Source organism: Hypanus sabinus, chromosome 13 (genome assembly GCF_030144855.1).
Source record: "Hypanus sabinus isolate sHypSab1 chromosome 13, sHypSab1.hap1, whole genome shotgun sequence".
Taxonomy (NCBI): Eukaryota; Metazoa; Chordata; class Chondrichthyes; order Myliobatiformes; family Dasyatidae; genus Hypanus; species Hypanus sabinus.
Genome location: NC_082718.1, coordinates 92,136,028 through 92,153,404, shown reverse-complemented (window position 1 = coordinate 92,153,404; position 17,377 = coordinate 92,136,028). Strand labels below are relative to the sequence as shown.

The 17,377-nt window shown below is 40.0% G+C and overlaps 1 protein-coding gene across 3 annotated transcripts in view; it reads left to right on the top strand.

Moving 5' to 3' along the window:
* The window catches only part of clip1a (CAP-GLY domain containing linker protein 1a), a 154,192-nt gene that overhangs the window by 21,070 nt on the left and 115,745 nt on the right, over window positions 1-17,377 (top strand). For all 3 annotated transcript variants that reach the window (XM_059988215.1, XM_059988213.1, XM_059988214.1), the window contains exon 2: window positions 14,960-15,151. In XM_059988215.1, the coding sequence (XP_059844198.1) occupies window positions 15,058-15,151 (94 nt within the window). In that variant the 5' untranslated portion in view covers window positions 14,960-15,057. The remainder of the gene's footprint in view (window positions 1-14,959; window positions 15,152-17,377) is intronic.

Below are 17,377 nucleotides of genomic sequence, written 5' to 3'. Positions count from 1 at the left end.
CAGTCCTGCAGTGCAAGGATTGCATCCTCAGGCCAGGTTTTCACCACCTTTAGAACAGGTTTTGACCTGTTTGAGCACTGGTTTATATGCTGAAATTAACATTACAAGTAAGTGATCTGGGAGTCCACTGTAGGGTCACGGTACCTTTGTAGGCACCTGAAATGTTAATGTAAACCAGGTCTAGTGTGATCTTCACCTCTGGAAGCAAAATCAATGTACTGGTTGAATTTGGGCAGGACTGTCTTTAAGTTTATATGGTTATAAGTGCCTGCGATAATGAAAGTCGTTGATGGCACTGTCGAGCTCATGCAGTGCCTCACTGGCACTACAGGAGGTTGTGGGGGGGGGGGGGGGGGGGATATACACAGCTACCGACACAATTGTAGTGGACACTAAACAAAAATAAACTCAATCTTTGGTGAAGAATGGGATGCCACTGTTATGGAAATGTATGTATGCTGCCACCATAGTCTCACCTGAGATTGCTGGATTCCTGTCAGCCTGAAACACACAGAAACCCTCCAGCAAGATGACCGCATCTGGGATGGATTCATGAGGTCATGATTCCTTGAGAATGAGTGCACAAATGTTTTTCTCTCGCTAGTTCAGTCTCAGGCACAGGTAGTCCAGTTTATTTTCAAGTGAACATGCCTATGCCAGTAGGAATGAGGAGAGAGCCAGCCTGAAGGGATTCGACCTGCGTCATTCCTGGATTCCAGCACGTATTCTCCTTCTTTTGTTTTCTTGTGCACCACTTCCTTCGCCATCACTCAGAGGTCTGAAGCAGGCAATGCTGTGCACAAGAAGCCCAAGCTGCGGAGCTCTTCGGCAGTCCAGCAGTTTATTAGCAAGGTGAGATTGCTGTGCAGGGTATATTTAATATCTAGCAGTGTTTTCTGATCGTAACAAAGACATACAGGGCACAGACAAACTATTACACCCGGAGATGAAGTGGCCTCTGTGTCTGAACGCGCCACCATCTTGGATCAGGTTGTAAAGCAAAGGATTTACAATCTGAAGGAAAAATATTACTGAGTTTTACTTGAATTATTGAAAGGACTGTGTTTGTGCAATAAGATTTGACTTTAAAACAGTAAATACTGATATATATGGTTAAGGTAGCCTTTGAGATAGGAGTGATGAGTTGGGGTAGACATAGATTTATCCTCGGATTGAGTTTGTAAGCTTGTTTGCCAGGGTCTAAACAACAGCTGTCTGTTTCTTCAAACCAATCATATTTGACAATTAGAGTTTCCCAATCTTTCCTAGTAACTTACTGCGATTCAGATTTGTTTGTGAGAGCTATGAATGGAAATCTCCTGGCATTGTAGGTCAGCAAGGACCATGATTTAAAAAAAAATACTGGCTATGAAATAAAAAGGAAAAGAAATACACCAATTTTGGCATGCAACTAAATTATCTTAGTGATAACATTGAGGGTTTTAAATGTGCATGTATCTCTTCTATTCTCTGTTCAGCATTTGACATGTCTGTGGTCATGGTCTGGCCTCCAGTTGATGTGTGTGTATCCTGCTCCCAGAGTTTTGACAGTTTTTTTAAGCCAAACAAGAAAAATATTTCTGTTGGAGATATGAATTGCTGAACTCTGTATTTGTTTCAAAGCTGCCATGAATATGCATAGGTACCAACCAATCAGGAGCTATCTATGATGCTTGCGTCTCAGCAAGATTTATCCTAAACAATTTGCAACATCTTGGGTTTGCTGCTGCCATCAAGGCTAAATTAGTCCATTAATTCTTTTTCTGATGTTTTTTGTTTTTGGAAAAGTAATTCCTTAAATTTTCCTACAGCCCAGCTATGTGGTTCAATATGTCAAGTTTTAAAGCTTACAATTACCACTTGTAATGGTACAATTACCATTCCCTTTAAGAAAGCCAGAAAGTACAGGGACAGTCTCCAGGACAGATGTCTGTGTGGACAAAGAAATACCCTTGGGCTGTTGCCATGCATACAAACACTAACAAGGAACAAGAGAAGGCTGGGCTACCTGGTTCCTCAAGCCTAATCTTCCACACAATATGATATTAGCTGATCTGTTTATAACCTCAACTCAATGTTCTTGAATAGTTCCAGCAATTTTTCATCTTGCTGCTTATCAAACATCAATTAATCTTTGCCCGAAAGATAATCTAAGACTTTTTAATGAGCTGGTTGCAAAGGTCCTCAGGCTCGTTTCCTGTAGAGAGCATGGAACAGTTGGCTAATATTCGAAGTCTCTTATTGAAATTCATGATTTTGTGAAGCACATCTGTTACTGCACCCTGTTAAACTGCAATGATTTGAATGTCAGACCCTTGCTGCACAAGATGCAGACATCACTTTTACATCATGTGCAAGATTTTCAACGGAAATGATAAAGTCTGACTTGCTACCCATTTTATCGCTAGCACTATTTGTGCAGCTATTCCTGCACAGTCAGTTCAGGCTTTGAATCCATTCCTGTGGAAAATGTCCTTTTTGTAATGGTTTCCAAGTTGCTCTTGAACATTGAATTGACTTTATTGCTTACATCCTTCAGATACATGAGGAGTAAACCTTGTGTACCCTTCAGAAAACCTGCAATACCCAAGGACTTTCCAAACCAGTTTCTCACTTTGCAAGTGCGGGCTTACCTGAAAAGTGTAACTGAAGGCTGTGGTAGAATCTCCTGAAATTATGGAAGCCACTTAAGAAATGCAGGAACAAGACACAAAATGGAGGAGCTCAGTGGGCCAGGCATCATCAATGGAGGGAAAAAGATAGTTAATGTTTCGGGTCATGGCCCTTCTAAGTGGTACAGATGAAGGATCTTAACCCAGAATGTTGACTCTCTATTTTCCTCCATAGGTGCTGCTTATGATCAGCTGAGTTCCCCCATCACCTTCAAGAGAAAATCTGCAGATGCTGGAAATCCGAGCAACACTCACAAAATGCTGGAGGCCTGAAACATCGATTGTACTTTTTTCCATAGAAGTCTCCTGGCCTGTTGAGTTGCTCCAGCATTTTGTGTGTGTTGCTCCTCCATCTCCTTTGTGTGTTGTTGTATTCTATCATCTGCAGTTTCTTATATCTCTATAAATCAGTTTGTCCTTTTTTCTAGGTTTATCAAAGAATTGAATTGACTTTATTTCTTACATCCTTCATATATGTGAAGAGTAAAAATCTTCATGTTATGTCTGTCTAAATGTGCAATATGTAATTTATAGTAAATTATAATAAATAGTATGTACAACAGGACAGTCAATATAACATAGAAATACAGTTGTGCCAGCTTCAATTAATCAGTCTGATGGCCTGGTGGAAGAAGCTGTCCCAGACCATGTTGGTCCTGGCTTTTATGTTGTGGTACCGTTTCCCAGATGGTAGCAGCTGGAACAGTTTGTGGTTGGGGTGAATCAGGTCCCCAGTGATTCTCTGGGCCCTTTTTACACACCTGTCTTTGTAATTGGCCTGAATAGTGGAAAGTTCACATCTACAGATGCACTAGGCTGTCGGCACCACTCTGCAGAGGTACATTTCCCATACCAGACAATGACGCAGCCAGTCAGAATGCTCTCAATTATGCCCCTTTAGAAAGTTCTTTGGATTTGGGGCCTCATATCAAACTTCAACTGTCCGAAGTGAAAGAGGCACTGCTGTGCCTTTTTTCATCACACAGCCATTATGTACAAACAATGTGAGATCCTTGGTGATGTTTATGCTGAGGAACTTAAAGCTGTTCTCCCTCTCAATCTCAGGTCCATTGACATCAATAGGGGTTAGCCTGTCTCCATTCCTCCTGTACCCCACAACTAGCTCCCTTGTTTTTGCGACATTGAGGCAGAGGTTTTTTGACACCACTGTCAGGGTGATGGCTTAAGGCCAATTTATACTTCTGCGTCAAACCTATGCCATAGGTACCGCGTACCCTATACCATAGGGTGACGTGCACCTCCCCAAAAAAGTAACTCGTGTCATAGTGACGCAGACCACAACTGTGATTGATCCGCTTGGTAGCATCGCATTTCCTCCTACGGATTTCAGGTTGTTTCTTCTCTGCCATGTCTGAACACCAATGCGAAATAGATGAACCAAGTCATCAAATCTACCTGCCAACATGCAAAAATGTTTGAAATGCATTTCTTTGTCCATGTCTCTCACGAAGAAATTAAACCCCACCGCCATCTAGCGTTTTGGCGCACACCGACGCATGCTCGCTATGGCATAGACCCTACGCAGAAGTATAAATCAGGCCTACGGCTTAGCCCATACATAGAAGTATAAACCAGCCTTTATTCTCTGTAGGCTGCCTCATTATTATTTGCTGTAGTCCTGTCAGCAAATTTAATTAGCAGATTGGAGCTGTGGGTGATGATACAGTCATAGGTAAACAAAGAGTAAAGGAGGAGGTTTAGTACACAGCCCTGAGGGTCACCAGTGTTGAGGGGCAGAGGTGAGGGAGCCCATTCTTACCACCTGCCGGCAATCTGATGGGAAGTCTGGGGTCCAGCTACACAAGCAGGTCGAAGGCCGAGGTCTCTGAGCTTCTTATCAAGCCTGAATGGAATTATGGTGTTGAATGCTGAACTGTAGTCCAAGAACAAGATTATCAGATGAGCATCCTTCTTCTCCAGATGTGTAAGGGCGGTGTATAGAGCTGTGGCTATTATGTCATCTGTTGGTTGTGTCAGTAGGCTTCTTCTTACCATGTCCATGGATAGTCTATACACAGGCCAGCCAGAACTGGACACGTTTTTGTGCCTTATTGTGAATTTGGCAAGATTTGCAACATTGCAGGGTTCCTCTAGCGATGGGCATTGCAGGAGATGTTGCATAGTTTGTGGTTCAGTCCCACATTCACAAGTTGTCAGGCTGGTTGTATATCACCATTTGCTTAGTGACACCTTTGAACGACCTACACCAGTCCGTTAAGTCTGTTAAAGCACTTCCACGTTGCCCAGTTGCAGTTAGCTCCTGGGGGAAGGCTTTCATCCGGTGGAATTTCCATCGTTGGGGGTTGTTTGAGAGCGGCAAGCCGGTCTTTCCACAAGTTCAGAAACTTTTATCAAAGTTATGCTTTGTTTTCAGTTCTGTGGTGTGAGATTGATTTGTTTGACCAACTCCAGATATTAATGTTTGACATTTGAACTAGTCAGCTGAGACTGGAATTTCCATTTTAAGTGGCATGCCAAATTCAGACCGATCATGGCAAATATAGAGCCTTACAATCCCAGTTATTCAATATTATAAATGGAGAATTACTCTAAAATGCAGATTGGCCAATATTAAATAAAATTGATGGGGAGAAAGACCACCAAGTTCTGGGAAAGAGGTGGATTAGAGTTTGACAGATAGCATAGAGAACATGGACAGCCTGCTTTATATTGGAAGAAACTGGCAATTTGGTTTGGAAGAGCTGGAGGCCATCTATCAAAAACTGCATGGAGAATAAAGCCAAAATGAAGTAGAGACTGGAATTGTGCCAGTTGGATTACAGTAAATGACTTCACCGGGCTAACAGGTTTAGACCATAAGACATAGAAGCAGAATTGGGCCATTCCACCCATTTAAACCTGCTCTACCCTTCCATCATGGCTGATTTATTTCCCTCCCATCCCATGCTTCTCTGTCATCCCGGTAACCTTTGATGGGCTGACTAATCAAGAACTATCAACCTCCACTTTAAATATACCCAATGAATTGGCCTCCACAGTGACTTGGTCTGTGGCATCGAATATCACAGATTCACCACCCTCTGGCTAAAGAAATTCCTCCTTAACTCTGTTCTAAATGGATGTCCTTCTATTCTGAGGCTGTACCCTCCAGTCTTAGACTCCCCTACTATAGGATACAACCTCTCCACATCCATTTAATCTAGGCCTTTCAATATTCGATAGGTTTCAATGACATCCCATATTCTTCTAAACTCATGTGAGTACAGGCCTAGAGCCATCAAATGCTCCTCGTGCATTAATCCTTTCATTCACCAAATCATTCTCGTGAACCTCTCCTGGGCCCTCTCCAATAGCAGCATGTTTTTTCCGGATACAGAGCCCAAAACCTCTCTCAATACTTCAAGTACGGTCTGTCCAATGCCTTATAAAGCCTAACATTACATTCTTGTTCTTCTGTTTTAGTCCAATTGAATGAATGCTTTCCTTGTCACAGACTCAACCTGCAAGTTAACTTTTAGGGAATTCTGCATGAAGACTTCCAAGTCACTTTGCACCTCCTGATTTTTGAATATTCTCCCTGTTTAGAAAATGGTCCACACCTTTACTCCTACGAGAACACATGGCCTTATATTTCCCTACAATATATTCTGTCTGCTACTTGTTTGCCATTGTTGCAACCTGTAGCTGTTTCCTTAATACTACCTGCCCCTCCACCTATCTTCAATTCGCCTAAGCCACAAAGCCCTCCATTCTGTCATCCAAATTATTGACATACTGTGTAGCCTGAAAAGAAGCCGCTCCAACACTGACCATGTAAAACAGCACTAGTCACCAGCAGCCAATCATTCTTTGCCTTCTACTAGTCAGCCAATCTTCTATCCTTACAAGTATCTTTCATGTAACACCATCAGCTATTATCTTGTTAAGTAGCCTTTTGTGCAGCACCTTGTCAACATCTTCTGAAGATCCAAGGAAACAACATCCACTGACTCTCCTTTGTCTATTCTGCCTGTTATTTCTTCAGAATTCCAACAGGTTTGTCAGGCAAGATTTCCTCTGAAGGAAACCATGCTGACTTTGGCCTGTTTTATCATGCGCCCCCTCGCAAGTACCACAAGTCCTTACCAACTGACTCGAACATCTTCCCAATCACTTACTCAGTCTATCTGGCCTATAAATTCCTTTCTTCTGCTTCACTTCATTCTTGAGGAGTGGAGTGACATTTGCCATTTTTCAGTCCTCCAGAACCATTCCAGAATCTAGTGAGTCTTGAAAGATCATTACTAATGCATCCACAATCTCTTCAGTTACTTTTTTCAAAATCCTGGAATGTAATCCATCTGGAACAGGTGGCTTATCTCCCTTAAGACCTTTTGGCTTTCCGAGAGCCTTCTCCTTAGTAATGGCAACAACACTCAGTTCTGCCCCCTCCTTGCTTGATTTCTGGTATTTTGCTAAGGTGAAGACCAATGCATAATACTTACAAAGTTCATCTGCCATTTCTTTGACCCCCCCCCACCCCCCCAATCACTACCTCTCCAGTGCAACCAGTGTCACTTTCCAGCAGTCTGATATCCATTCTATGAAAAAGAGTACAGTCAATGTTTTGGGCCAAGACCTTTTGAAGACCCAAATCAATGACTGTATTCTTTTCCATAGATGCTACCTGGCCTGCTGAGTTCATACAGCATTTTGTTTGTATTGTTTGGGTTTTCTCTTTACGATATCCATTATCACCTCTTTTACTCTTTACATATCTGGAAAAACTTTTGGTATCCTCTTTTATATTATTGGCTCGCTTATCTTTCATATGTTATCCTTATCCTTTCTTGTTGCCTTTTCAGTTGCCTTCTGTTGGTGTTTAAAGCTTCCCAAGTCTCTGGCTTTCCTCTAAATTTTGCTATATTGAATGCCATTTATTTTGCTTTTATGCTGTCTCTGACTTCCCTTGTTACCTATGGTTGTCTCATCCTCACTTTAGAATACTTCATCTTTAGTATGTATCTATCTCGTGCCTTCAGAATTGCTCCTAGAAACTCCAGCCATTGCTGTTCTGCTGTCATTTCTGTCAGTGTTCCCTTTTAATCAACTTTGGCTAGCTCCTTTCTCATGTCTCTGTAATTCCCATTGCTACACTGCAATACTGATACATCTGACTTTATCTTTATTCCCTCAAAATGCAGGGTGAATTCTATCATTATGATCGCTGCTTCCTAAGGGTTTCTTTGTCTTAAGCTCCTTAATCAAATTACACAACACCCAATCCAGAATTGCCTTTCCCCTACATACTGCTCTTAAAACCCATCTCAAAGGCATTCTACAAATTCCGTCTTAGCATTCAGCACCAATTGTTTTTTCCCAGTCAACTTGCATATTGAATTGGTATTAGTATCCAAAACTGTAAAACAAATGCAGAGTAGATGTGGTCCATTCCTTATACATACAATGGAGAAGCCACTTGAGTGACTTTCATGCTTTTTATGAGAAGTGGTTTAAAATCTTCGCTGGTTGATCCAAACTATTCGCCTGTTCAGGAGATGTAACAAACTTAAGCCTAATTTATTATCATAATTAGAAAACATAAACAAACCACAAAATACTACATAACAAGTCATATAGATTTACATAAAGTTTTCAGGGCTCACGATTCTTTGTCACCATTTGTTTGCCGTTGTGTTCGGTGGAATTCCAAATTCCGACTCCCTCGTGAAACCACCCCTGGATCTTAAGACGCCAATCGTGATTTCCAGCCATCAGTTGAAGTCCAACAAAACCAGGGAAGGCTGTTCAATATATTTATAAGCTTCTGAAGTCAGAGAGACTACAGAACAGACAAACCCTTTGATCTATTCTCATGCCATTAACTCACATGGTTTCTTTTACTCAAACAAGTGTTCAGCAAACCCTCATAAATCTATTAGACACTTTAATGGTCACTTTTATCCATTCATCCACCAATGTTTTGGAAACGACATTCCTAGGATTTACAAAAGATCATTAATATTGCATATAAGTGATAAGCCCAAATCCGAAAAGAATCCATCAAGCCAACTTGACAGACATCTGCATTTTAATACTGACTCAACAGTGTTTGCCTTGTGCAGAGACTCTGCAAACATTACTAACAGACTCAGACCGCACATGCTCCAAGGTGTGTTCAAGGACAACGTCAACCTCTCACAGCTGCATTTGAGTTTCCCACCTATTTCAAAAGGGCTTCATTGTCAAGCAGAGCAGGGTGAGGTGCTTCAACTGTGTACTGTCGAGTATGTCAGGCTGCTGTTTATTGATTACAGTTGAGTGTTCAACAGCACCATCCCCTTGGTACCTATCATTAAGATGCAAAACCTGGGCCATTGTACCTCTCTCTGCAACTGAATACTTGACTTCCTCACCTAGTGAGCATCGAAAATAACTTCTCCTTGCTGACCTCACACTTGTTGACAGGCACACCTCAAGAGTGAGTGCATAGCCCACTGCTTATACTCATGACTGTGGTTAAGCTCAGGTGAAACTCCTTCATAAATTCGCCGTTGACACAACTATCGTTGGCAGAATCTCAGATGGTGATAAAGCATATAGGAATGAGATAGATCCGATTATTTGAACAATATGTCATGACAAATGTCAGTGATAATAAACCTGATTTTGATCTTGTAGAAGGTCATAGATAAGTCTTTTATTTCCCAGGGTTGGGGAATCAGGATCTAGAGAGTATAGGTTAAAGGTGAGAGGGCAGAGATTTAATAGAAACCTGTGGGTCAGCTTTTTCACCCAGAGAATGGTCTGTGTATAAAATGAGCTGCCTGAGGAAGTGTTTGACACATGTACTTCAACATAATTTAAAAGACACTTGGACAGATACATGGATATGAATAGTTTAGGGATAAGAGACAAAACACAGACTTGCTTAGATGGACATCTTGTTTGGCATGGATAACATGCACAGAAGGATTCCTTTTCTGTGCCTCATAGTCTAAATATGAGTAATGCAGTTAGTAATTTCTATTAAATTCATGATGGCATAAAATAAAACCACACTGATATATTTAGATGGCAGTCTTTTTGCTTATCCTCTGGAGCAGAGATTGATGTGTGCGAACACCTTTCTGGTAGGTCACAGATTCATGTGCAGGTGCCTCTGACTTTACTTGACCACCATCACCTTAACTGAATTACTGTGAGCTCTGCTGCCTGTTGCCTGTTGTAAACAATTCGGGTCACAGAAGCATTCTTTAACCATGTTGAAGGAAATTCTCCCCCTCTAAATCTTTCTGTCTGTCCCTTGTCATGCTCAGTTAAAGAACTGCTGTTTCAGAACATGCGTCATGTCATATGAGAGTTATCAAAGCATATGACTTGAAAGCCTAAGTTTAATGTGATTTTGTTTTGCCCCAGTAATTGAATGAATGTATTGTCTGGAATTTCTTTCTCGCACTTGTTGATAATTTTAGATATATTTAGCCATTAAGTGAGCGAGCAGTAAGAGCATATAGCTAGCAGTGTGGTTAAAAAAATAAGTAACTGTAAGGATCAGGGTGTGAAACATTTGAAATTGTACTGGCGCTTTAGAATGTGTCAGTTCCATAAGCACATATGCCTTATCATTGCAAATAAGAATTGTAAGTGCCATAGTAGGGCCTTAGTTATAAGTAAGCAAAGGCTTGTTTCTCATCTTTGATGGGACTATATTTGTAGCTACAGAAACTCAGTACAGTGGGTGACTCTTAAAAGCTTTCTGAAATTTCCTATCAAGAAGCTGACTAATGTCACAAGATGCTCAGTTTTGGGGTAATTATGATTGACCAATGAGTGCAAGTCTTACTGACAATGTCCAAGCTCCATTAATACATTAAAGTATGTATGTTTCTTATGGGGCAGATTAGAATGCATTGAATTTACACTGTTTCTTTGAGCTGAGTAATGGTGCCAAGAGTTTTAAACCTGAAATTCATAAATGAAAGGTTCTCTCCAGTCATCTTGATTAAAATAATTAAACAGTTTTTCCCTTAGAGAGTGGAAACCCCATTATGAAAGTGATCGGTAAAATTTGTGGGGATCAGTTGAAGATTTGCAGCCATTTTTAATACTTGCTGGTAGTTTGCTTTGGGATCTAAATTTTCTCTTGGTAATTTGTAGTTTATCTTTTGCTCATTGTGGAGTACATTCATCAAATTTTTAATGCAGAGATTAGAGATTAAGCGAGCTGGGGCTTTACTCTTTGGAGAGAAGGAGGATGAGAGGAGACATGATAGAGGTATATAAGATATTAAGAGGAATAGATGGAGTGGACAGCCAGCGCCTCTTCCCCAGGGCACCACTGCTCAATACAAGAGGGGCATGGCTTTAAGGTAAGGAGTGGGAAGTTCAAGGGGGATATTAGAGGAAGGTTTTTAACTTGGAGAGTGGTTGGTGTGTGGAATGCACTGCCTGAGTCTGTGGTGGAGGCAGATAACACTAGTGAAATTTAAGAGACTGCTAGACAGGTATATGGAGGAATTTAAGGTGAGGGGTTATATGGGAGGCAGGGTTTAAGGGTCGGCACAACATTGTGGACCGAAGGGCCTGTACTGTGCTGTACTGTTCTATGTTCTATGTACATGTGGAACCCTCTCACTGAGCTCATATACAAATCTGGCATGTTAGCCGACTCTAACAGCCAAGTGACTCAGCGGTGAGAGGGCAACCTTTCATAAGCTATATACATCTAGGGTCGGTATGATTTGGGGTTCAACCAGGCAGGAAAGTTGGGATGTTCTCTTCAAGGAACATGGATTGTAGTGAATGCTGTGTAAACACTGCTTCATGTAAAGTTATAATTTGCCAGAATTTTAACAGGTCATACACCAGCATAAAATTACAAAGGAAATATATTTGCCAAATTTTCAACTTTGATAGTTACAAAAAAGGAAAAAATTAAAATTTGAGCCCTTTACAGTTAAACTGGTCCAAAATGCACATAAACGTTGGAGCTTATTTCTGGAGTAATTGGGGTATCACTTTACAAATTAAACCCACATTCTGTGTGAAGGACACCAGCCGCAGTTCAAACTTTCTGCGAAGACATTCTTGAATGAACTGGCTCTCTCAGGAGTATTGGCACATCCTCCATGCAGCCATTCATCTGCACAAAACACTTCTAACAAAGGGGTCTCTCCTTTGAGCGGCATTCTGTGGCACCTTCCTTTGTGCCCTTCTCAGCATCCCACTCATAACCCCAAACCAGACTACTGTCCTTCAGAAATCTGATCCCGCCCAACTCTTACACTGGGCAGAAAGTTACAACACGTACCAAGACAGTCCTGGTTGGCTGACACAACATTCCTAGATTGGACAACATGGCTCCTTATCTTTAGCTGAGGCCAAAACAGCATTACTAACACGACACACTGCTTTCGCAGAAAACTTCTAAAATAAAACTGCCTCAGAGCATAGCTGTAGAAATCTTAACCAGAGCATTACACATTGAACATTGAACAATATATCCAGGAATAGGCCCTTCAGGTCATGATGTCTGTTCTAAACACGATACCATTGAAATCAATCTCTTGTATCCCTCCATTCCCTGTATGTTCATGTGTTCATCTGGAAGCCTCTTAAATGCCACTATTGTATCTGCTTTAGCTTGTAACCATTTGAAAACAAAATCTATATCAACAAGGTACTTGATAATCTGACAAAATCAATGAGATTTTGTGAAAATAAAACTTACTTATTGGGGTTATTTAAAGAAGTGATATCAACAAAGGTGAACCAGCGGAGGAACTATATTTGAATTTCCAGAAGGCATTTGAACAAAGCAGCATTAAAAGTTATTGTGAAAAATAAAAACTCATAATGTAGGAGGTAACATGGTGAAATTATTTTTTGTGGTGAGAATAAAAGAACCATCATCTAAATGATGTGTGACCAAGTGGTTAAGGTATTGGACTAGCAATCTGAAGGTCGTGATTTCGAGCCCCAGCCAAGGCAGTGTGTTGTGTTCTTGAGCAAGATACTTAACCACACACTGCTCAAGTCCACCCAGCTGAAAATGGGTACTGGCAAAATGCCGGGGGTTAACCTCGCGATAGACTGGCATCCTATTGGGGGGGGGGGGGGGGGAGAGAGTTTCATACTTTCAGTCACTTCACACCACGGAAACCGGCAAAAGCACTGATCTGATGAGCCTGTAAGGCTCTAAATAACATCTAAATGATAGGTGGCTGAGATGAAAGAGGATCTGAATAACCAAGTTCATGATTTGCAGACTGTTTGTACTTAGTTACAGCAAGTAATTAGGAAAGCTAACAGTGTCACTGTTTATTGCTAGAGGAATGCAAGTGCAGGGAATTTATGCATCAATTACACCAGGCTAGGACTACATAATACAATACTGTGTACAGTATTGTTCTCTGTAATTAAGGAAGGATATAAATGCATTGGAAGCAGATTGGGGAAAATTTATTAGGCCCCTACCTAGAATGGCCAGTTTTTCTTGTGAGGAAGACAAGGTAGACTTGTATCCTGGAGTTTTAAAGAATTATAACACATGGTGTTCAAGATTCTTAATACGGTACAGAGCAGAGGAATACTTTTACTTGTGGGAGGTATTGTTGAAAAATGAATTGTCTTTTTAAGATAAGAATGGAGTCTTTTTCTCTAAGACTTGCATGTCCACTTATCTTGAAGAGTTGATTTGAATGCTTGTAACAATTTTTTTGTGTTTGGCACACATTAAGAAATGCAATACAAGAGGAGTTACAATTCTGTAAAAATGGAAGAGGATGATTTTTACTGTTGACAGATCATTTCAAGAGGGCAGTGATGCAAGAATAACCATGTATCAAAATAATTCTGAAGATATTAAAAGATGAATTTCACTCAGAGTTCAGGTGAAAGAATTTGCTTTTGGAAGTTGGAGTTGGGGGAAAATACTAAGTATTCAGAATTCAAGGATGTTGCAAGGATATTACCAGGATCTTTACAAGGACATTGCCAGAACTTGAGGACCTGGTTATAGGGAGAGGCTAAATAGGTTTATTCCCTGGAGCGTATGAGAATGAGAGGAGATTTGATTGTTATATAAAATTATGAGCAGTATAGATGAGATAAACCCAAGCAGTTTTTTCTCCCCACTGTGCTTGGGTGAGATTAGAACTAGAGGTTGTGTTAATGGTGAAATGTTTAAGGGGAACATGAGGGGCAAATTCATTCAGAGGTTAGTGAGCACGTGGGACCAGTTACCAGCGGAAATGGTGGCATCAGGTTTGATTTTGACATTTAAGAGAAATTTGGAAAAGTACATGTATGGGAGGGGTATAGAGGGCTGTGGTCTGGGTGCAGGTTGATGGGACTAGGCTGATTAATAGTTCAGCACAGGCTAGATGGGCCAGATGGCCTGTTTCTGTACTGTTCTATGATTTTATGACTAATAGTAAAGTTAATGAAGGAAGAAAAAGATCAGGGAAGAGTTACAGGAACTAGGTTATTTGGTGAGGGTGGAAGAAGGCTGTAAACAGTGAAATGGATTTGGTTGTTTAGTTTGTTCCTAATAACTGAAATCTAAGGAAGGAATTCCTAATAGTGGATGCAGTAATTGTTAAAGCATTTCAGGAATGTGTTGAATTCATCTACCTGCATGTTAGCTCCCTCCTGTGTTTAGATCATGTTTAGTTAGTTCCATTTTGAAAGTGAACACTATTCCATGGTGAGTTGCAAGGGACCTTGTAAAAAATGTGTTGATTCACTGAGCAAGAAACACCAACACGTTCTTTTCTCTTTTTTTTTGGGATGGAATTAATCACTGGCTTCTGTGGTGTATGGTCATTAATAATGCATGAGATTTATAGTTTAATTATATGTTATTGCCTTTGATGTTTAAAAATGTATAATTACATATTGGTGTCTGCTTTGTGTTTTAATATAACCATGTCCTTGCATGGTGAGGTAATGTGTAATTGGGAATGTAATGAAAGGTCATGTATTTAATAAACAAAAGGACAAAATATTATAAGTGATTATCAAAAATAATTCAGCTAGGAAGTGTTCTGATACAAAATATCAAAACCTTGTTTGACAAATGAGTAAAAATCTTTAAATTGTATGTTTGGGTTTTAAAACAGGAAAAATTATTATTGTTCAAAAAATACAAGCGTAGCATCGGGAAGAACCTCATTGAAGTCATTCACAGGAGCTCAGGCATGTGGAAAAGAGCATTGTGCTTTGTCAGGAGGAAGCTGTTTTATGTACTGCTTCCTGCAACACTTTAAATCCATTTGATGGAGGCTAAAATATATTTTCACTCTGTAATGTTCTGTCTGCAGGTTTTAAATGAGCTTATCTAAAAACAGTGCAGATGATTCGATGATTTGGAAACACTTTAATTGAAACAAAGGCTGGAATAAGGAAGCAGAGAAGAAGGATGAGTCTGCTAAAACCTAGTGGGTTGAAAGCTCCCAGCAAGATTGCCAAGCCAGCAAGTACTGCAGTGAAGCAAGCGGCTACACAATCTGCAAGTAAGTCATTAGAATCTCCTGTCTAGACTTTATGTATGTTGTAAATGAAGTCTAGGTTTCCCATTGTGGAAGATTTTGCTTTGCTTTACGTCTTGGAGCAGTGCTTTGTTAAATCTGTTTGATGGAGATGTATATAATGAGATTCATTGCACAATTCTGCTGTCTTCTTAAGGTCTGTTGGGCTTTAAGCTTCAACTGAGGTAGTTAAATAGTAAGGTATTGTTTTGGGCTGCATTGTTAATATGAATACTTGCACAGCTTAGGTAATCAAATTTCAACCTTTTAAATTGCCTTATGATTCAGTTGCTTTCTAGTTAGTTTGCATGCTAATTATTTCACACAATGACGAATCGTAGAATATCCAGTTTTATGAGATACAAGCCAACAATATATTTCTGATTTGGAGAATCGTGAGTCATAAATTGAAATTTTCTATGCTGTCCCTTTGTACTTTCCATTTACCTTTGTATTCATCTTTTAAATACTGGCACTATTCCAGTATAGAACAGACTTTTAATACTTAATGTGGCTTTCTGTGGGCTGTTCAACATTTATTTCATTAATTGAAATTAGATTTAAATGTAACCTTTATGTGGCATGATGGGTGTGGTGAGAGGAAAGAAAAGGAAATAGTAATTCTGTTGTAGGGAAATGACAGTATGCGGTTTTGAGGCTGTAATGAAAGATTAACGACATTGGATCTATAGTGATAAACCGCTAGATATCATCAAATTTTGTGAGTGAGATGGAACCATAATTAACTGCAATAAAGGTAACACTTAAACATGTTATTTTTTCTTTATAGCTTCTGTATCTCTGCTTTAAATAGTTCTGTGTCATAGTTATCCTTAAATGAAATCTTAAATTATTACAGCATTTTAATGGTTCTAATTTGTATACCTGTTGCTTCAGTACTATTCCCAAAAGATGTACCTGAAAGTAACCTTTAGGGAATCCTGTAAGTTTTAACTTGCAGGTTAAGCCAATGGTAACGATGGCAAATCCAATGTCAGCATTCATTTCGAGAGGTTTAGAATATATGAGCAAGGATGTAATGCTGAGGTTTTATAAGGCATTGGTCAGACTGCATTTAGAGTATTGTCAGCAATTTTGGGTCTCTTATCTAAGAAAAGATGTGCGGGAGGCGTTCAGAGGAGGTTGCTGGAATGATTGGGTTAATGTACAATGACTGTTTGATAGTTCTGGGCCTGAACTCGCTGGAGTTTAGAAGAATTGGGGAGGGTGGTTCTCATTGAAAGTCTAGATAGAGAGGATGTATCCTATAGTGAAGGATTCTAGCACTGCAGGATATAGCCTCAGAGGGACATCCATTTAGAACAGAGATGAGAAGTGATTTCTTTAGCCAGTGTAATGCATCTGTAGAATTCATTGCCACAGATGGCTGTGGAGGCCAAGTCAATGAGTATATTTAAATCAGAGTTTGATAGGTTCTTGGTTAGTCGGGGTGTCCAAGGTTCCGGAGAGAAGGGAGGAGAATGGCGTTGAGAGGGATAATGAATCATCCATTATGAAATGGTGGAGCAGACTTGATGGGCCAAGTGGCCTAATTCTGCTCCTATGTCTTATGATCTTACTTCACTGCTAAAGCTAAAATTTGATCATGGAAGAAAAGGTAATATTGCAACATTTGTTAATCTGCAATGACAGATAAATTACGTAAGTGATTGCAAAAATTTAAGTAAATGCAAGGGGAATGGTTTAAAAAGTACAGAATATATCCCCTTCATTATAGGAGACAATCTATGTTACCTCTGTAACTGGCATCAATACCTCGAGCTCTTTCCTGTATTTGTGTATCTCCTGTGTATTAAAGAGCAAAAGCTGACCAAATATTGTAAGATTTTGGATGTTGAAACCAAAAACATTTCTTGATCATGACATGGGTATTGCCATCATCCCCGTTTGCGCTTGAAAAAGATTTTTTGCCCAAGGAATGAGGAGCAATAGCAGGCATCCCTGTCATGATAGCATGTTACATGGAGACAACTTTGAGTTTCACGGCAGATGTCCAGCCTTTGACCATTCTTTGGCAATGATATTCTGGTTGCTTTTCTGGTCTGTGGTGACCCCCGAGTAATGATAGGAGATTCAAATATTGCAATTACATTAACAAAAGTAACAATGTGAAGAAACAAGAACAATGTAATTTCATTACCAGGAAAATCCAGAACTCTTAAAGACGGTGATGTGGAACTGAGTAACAGA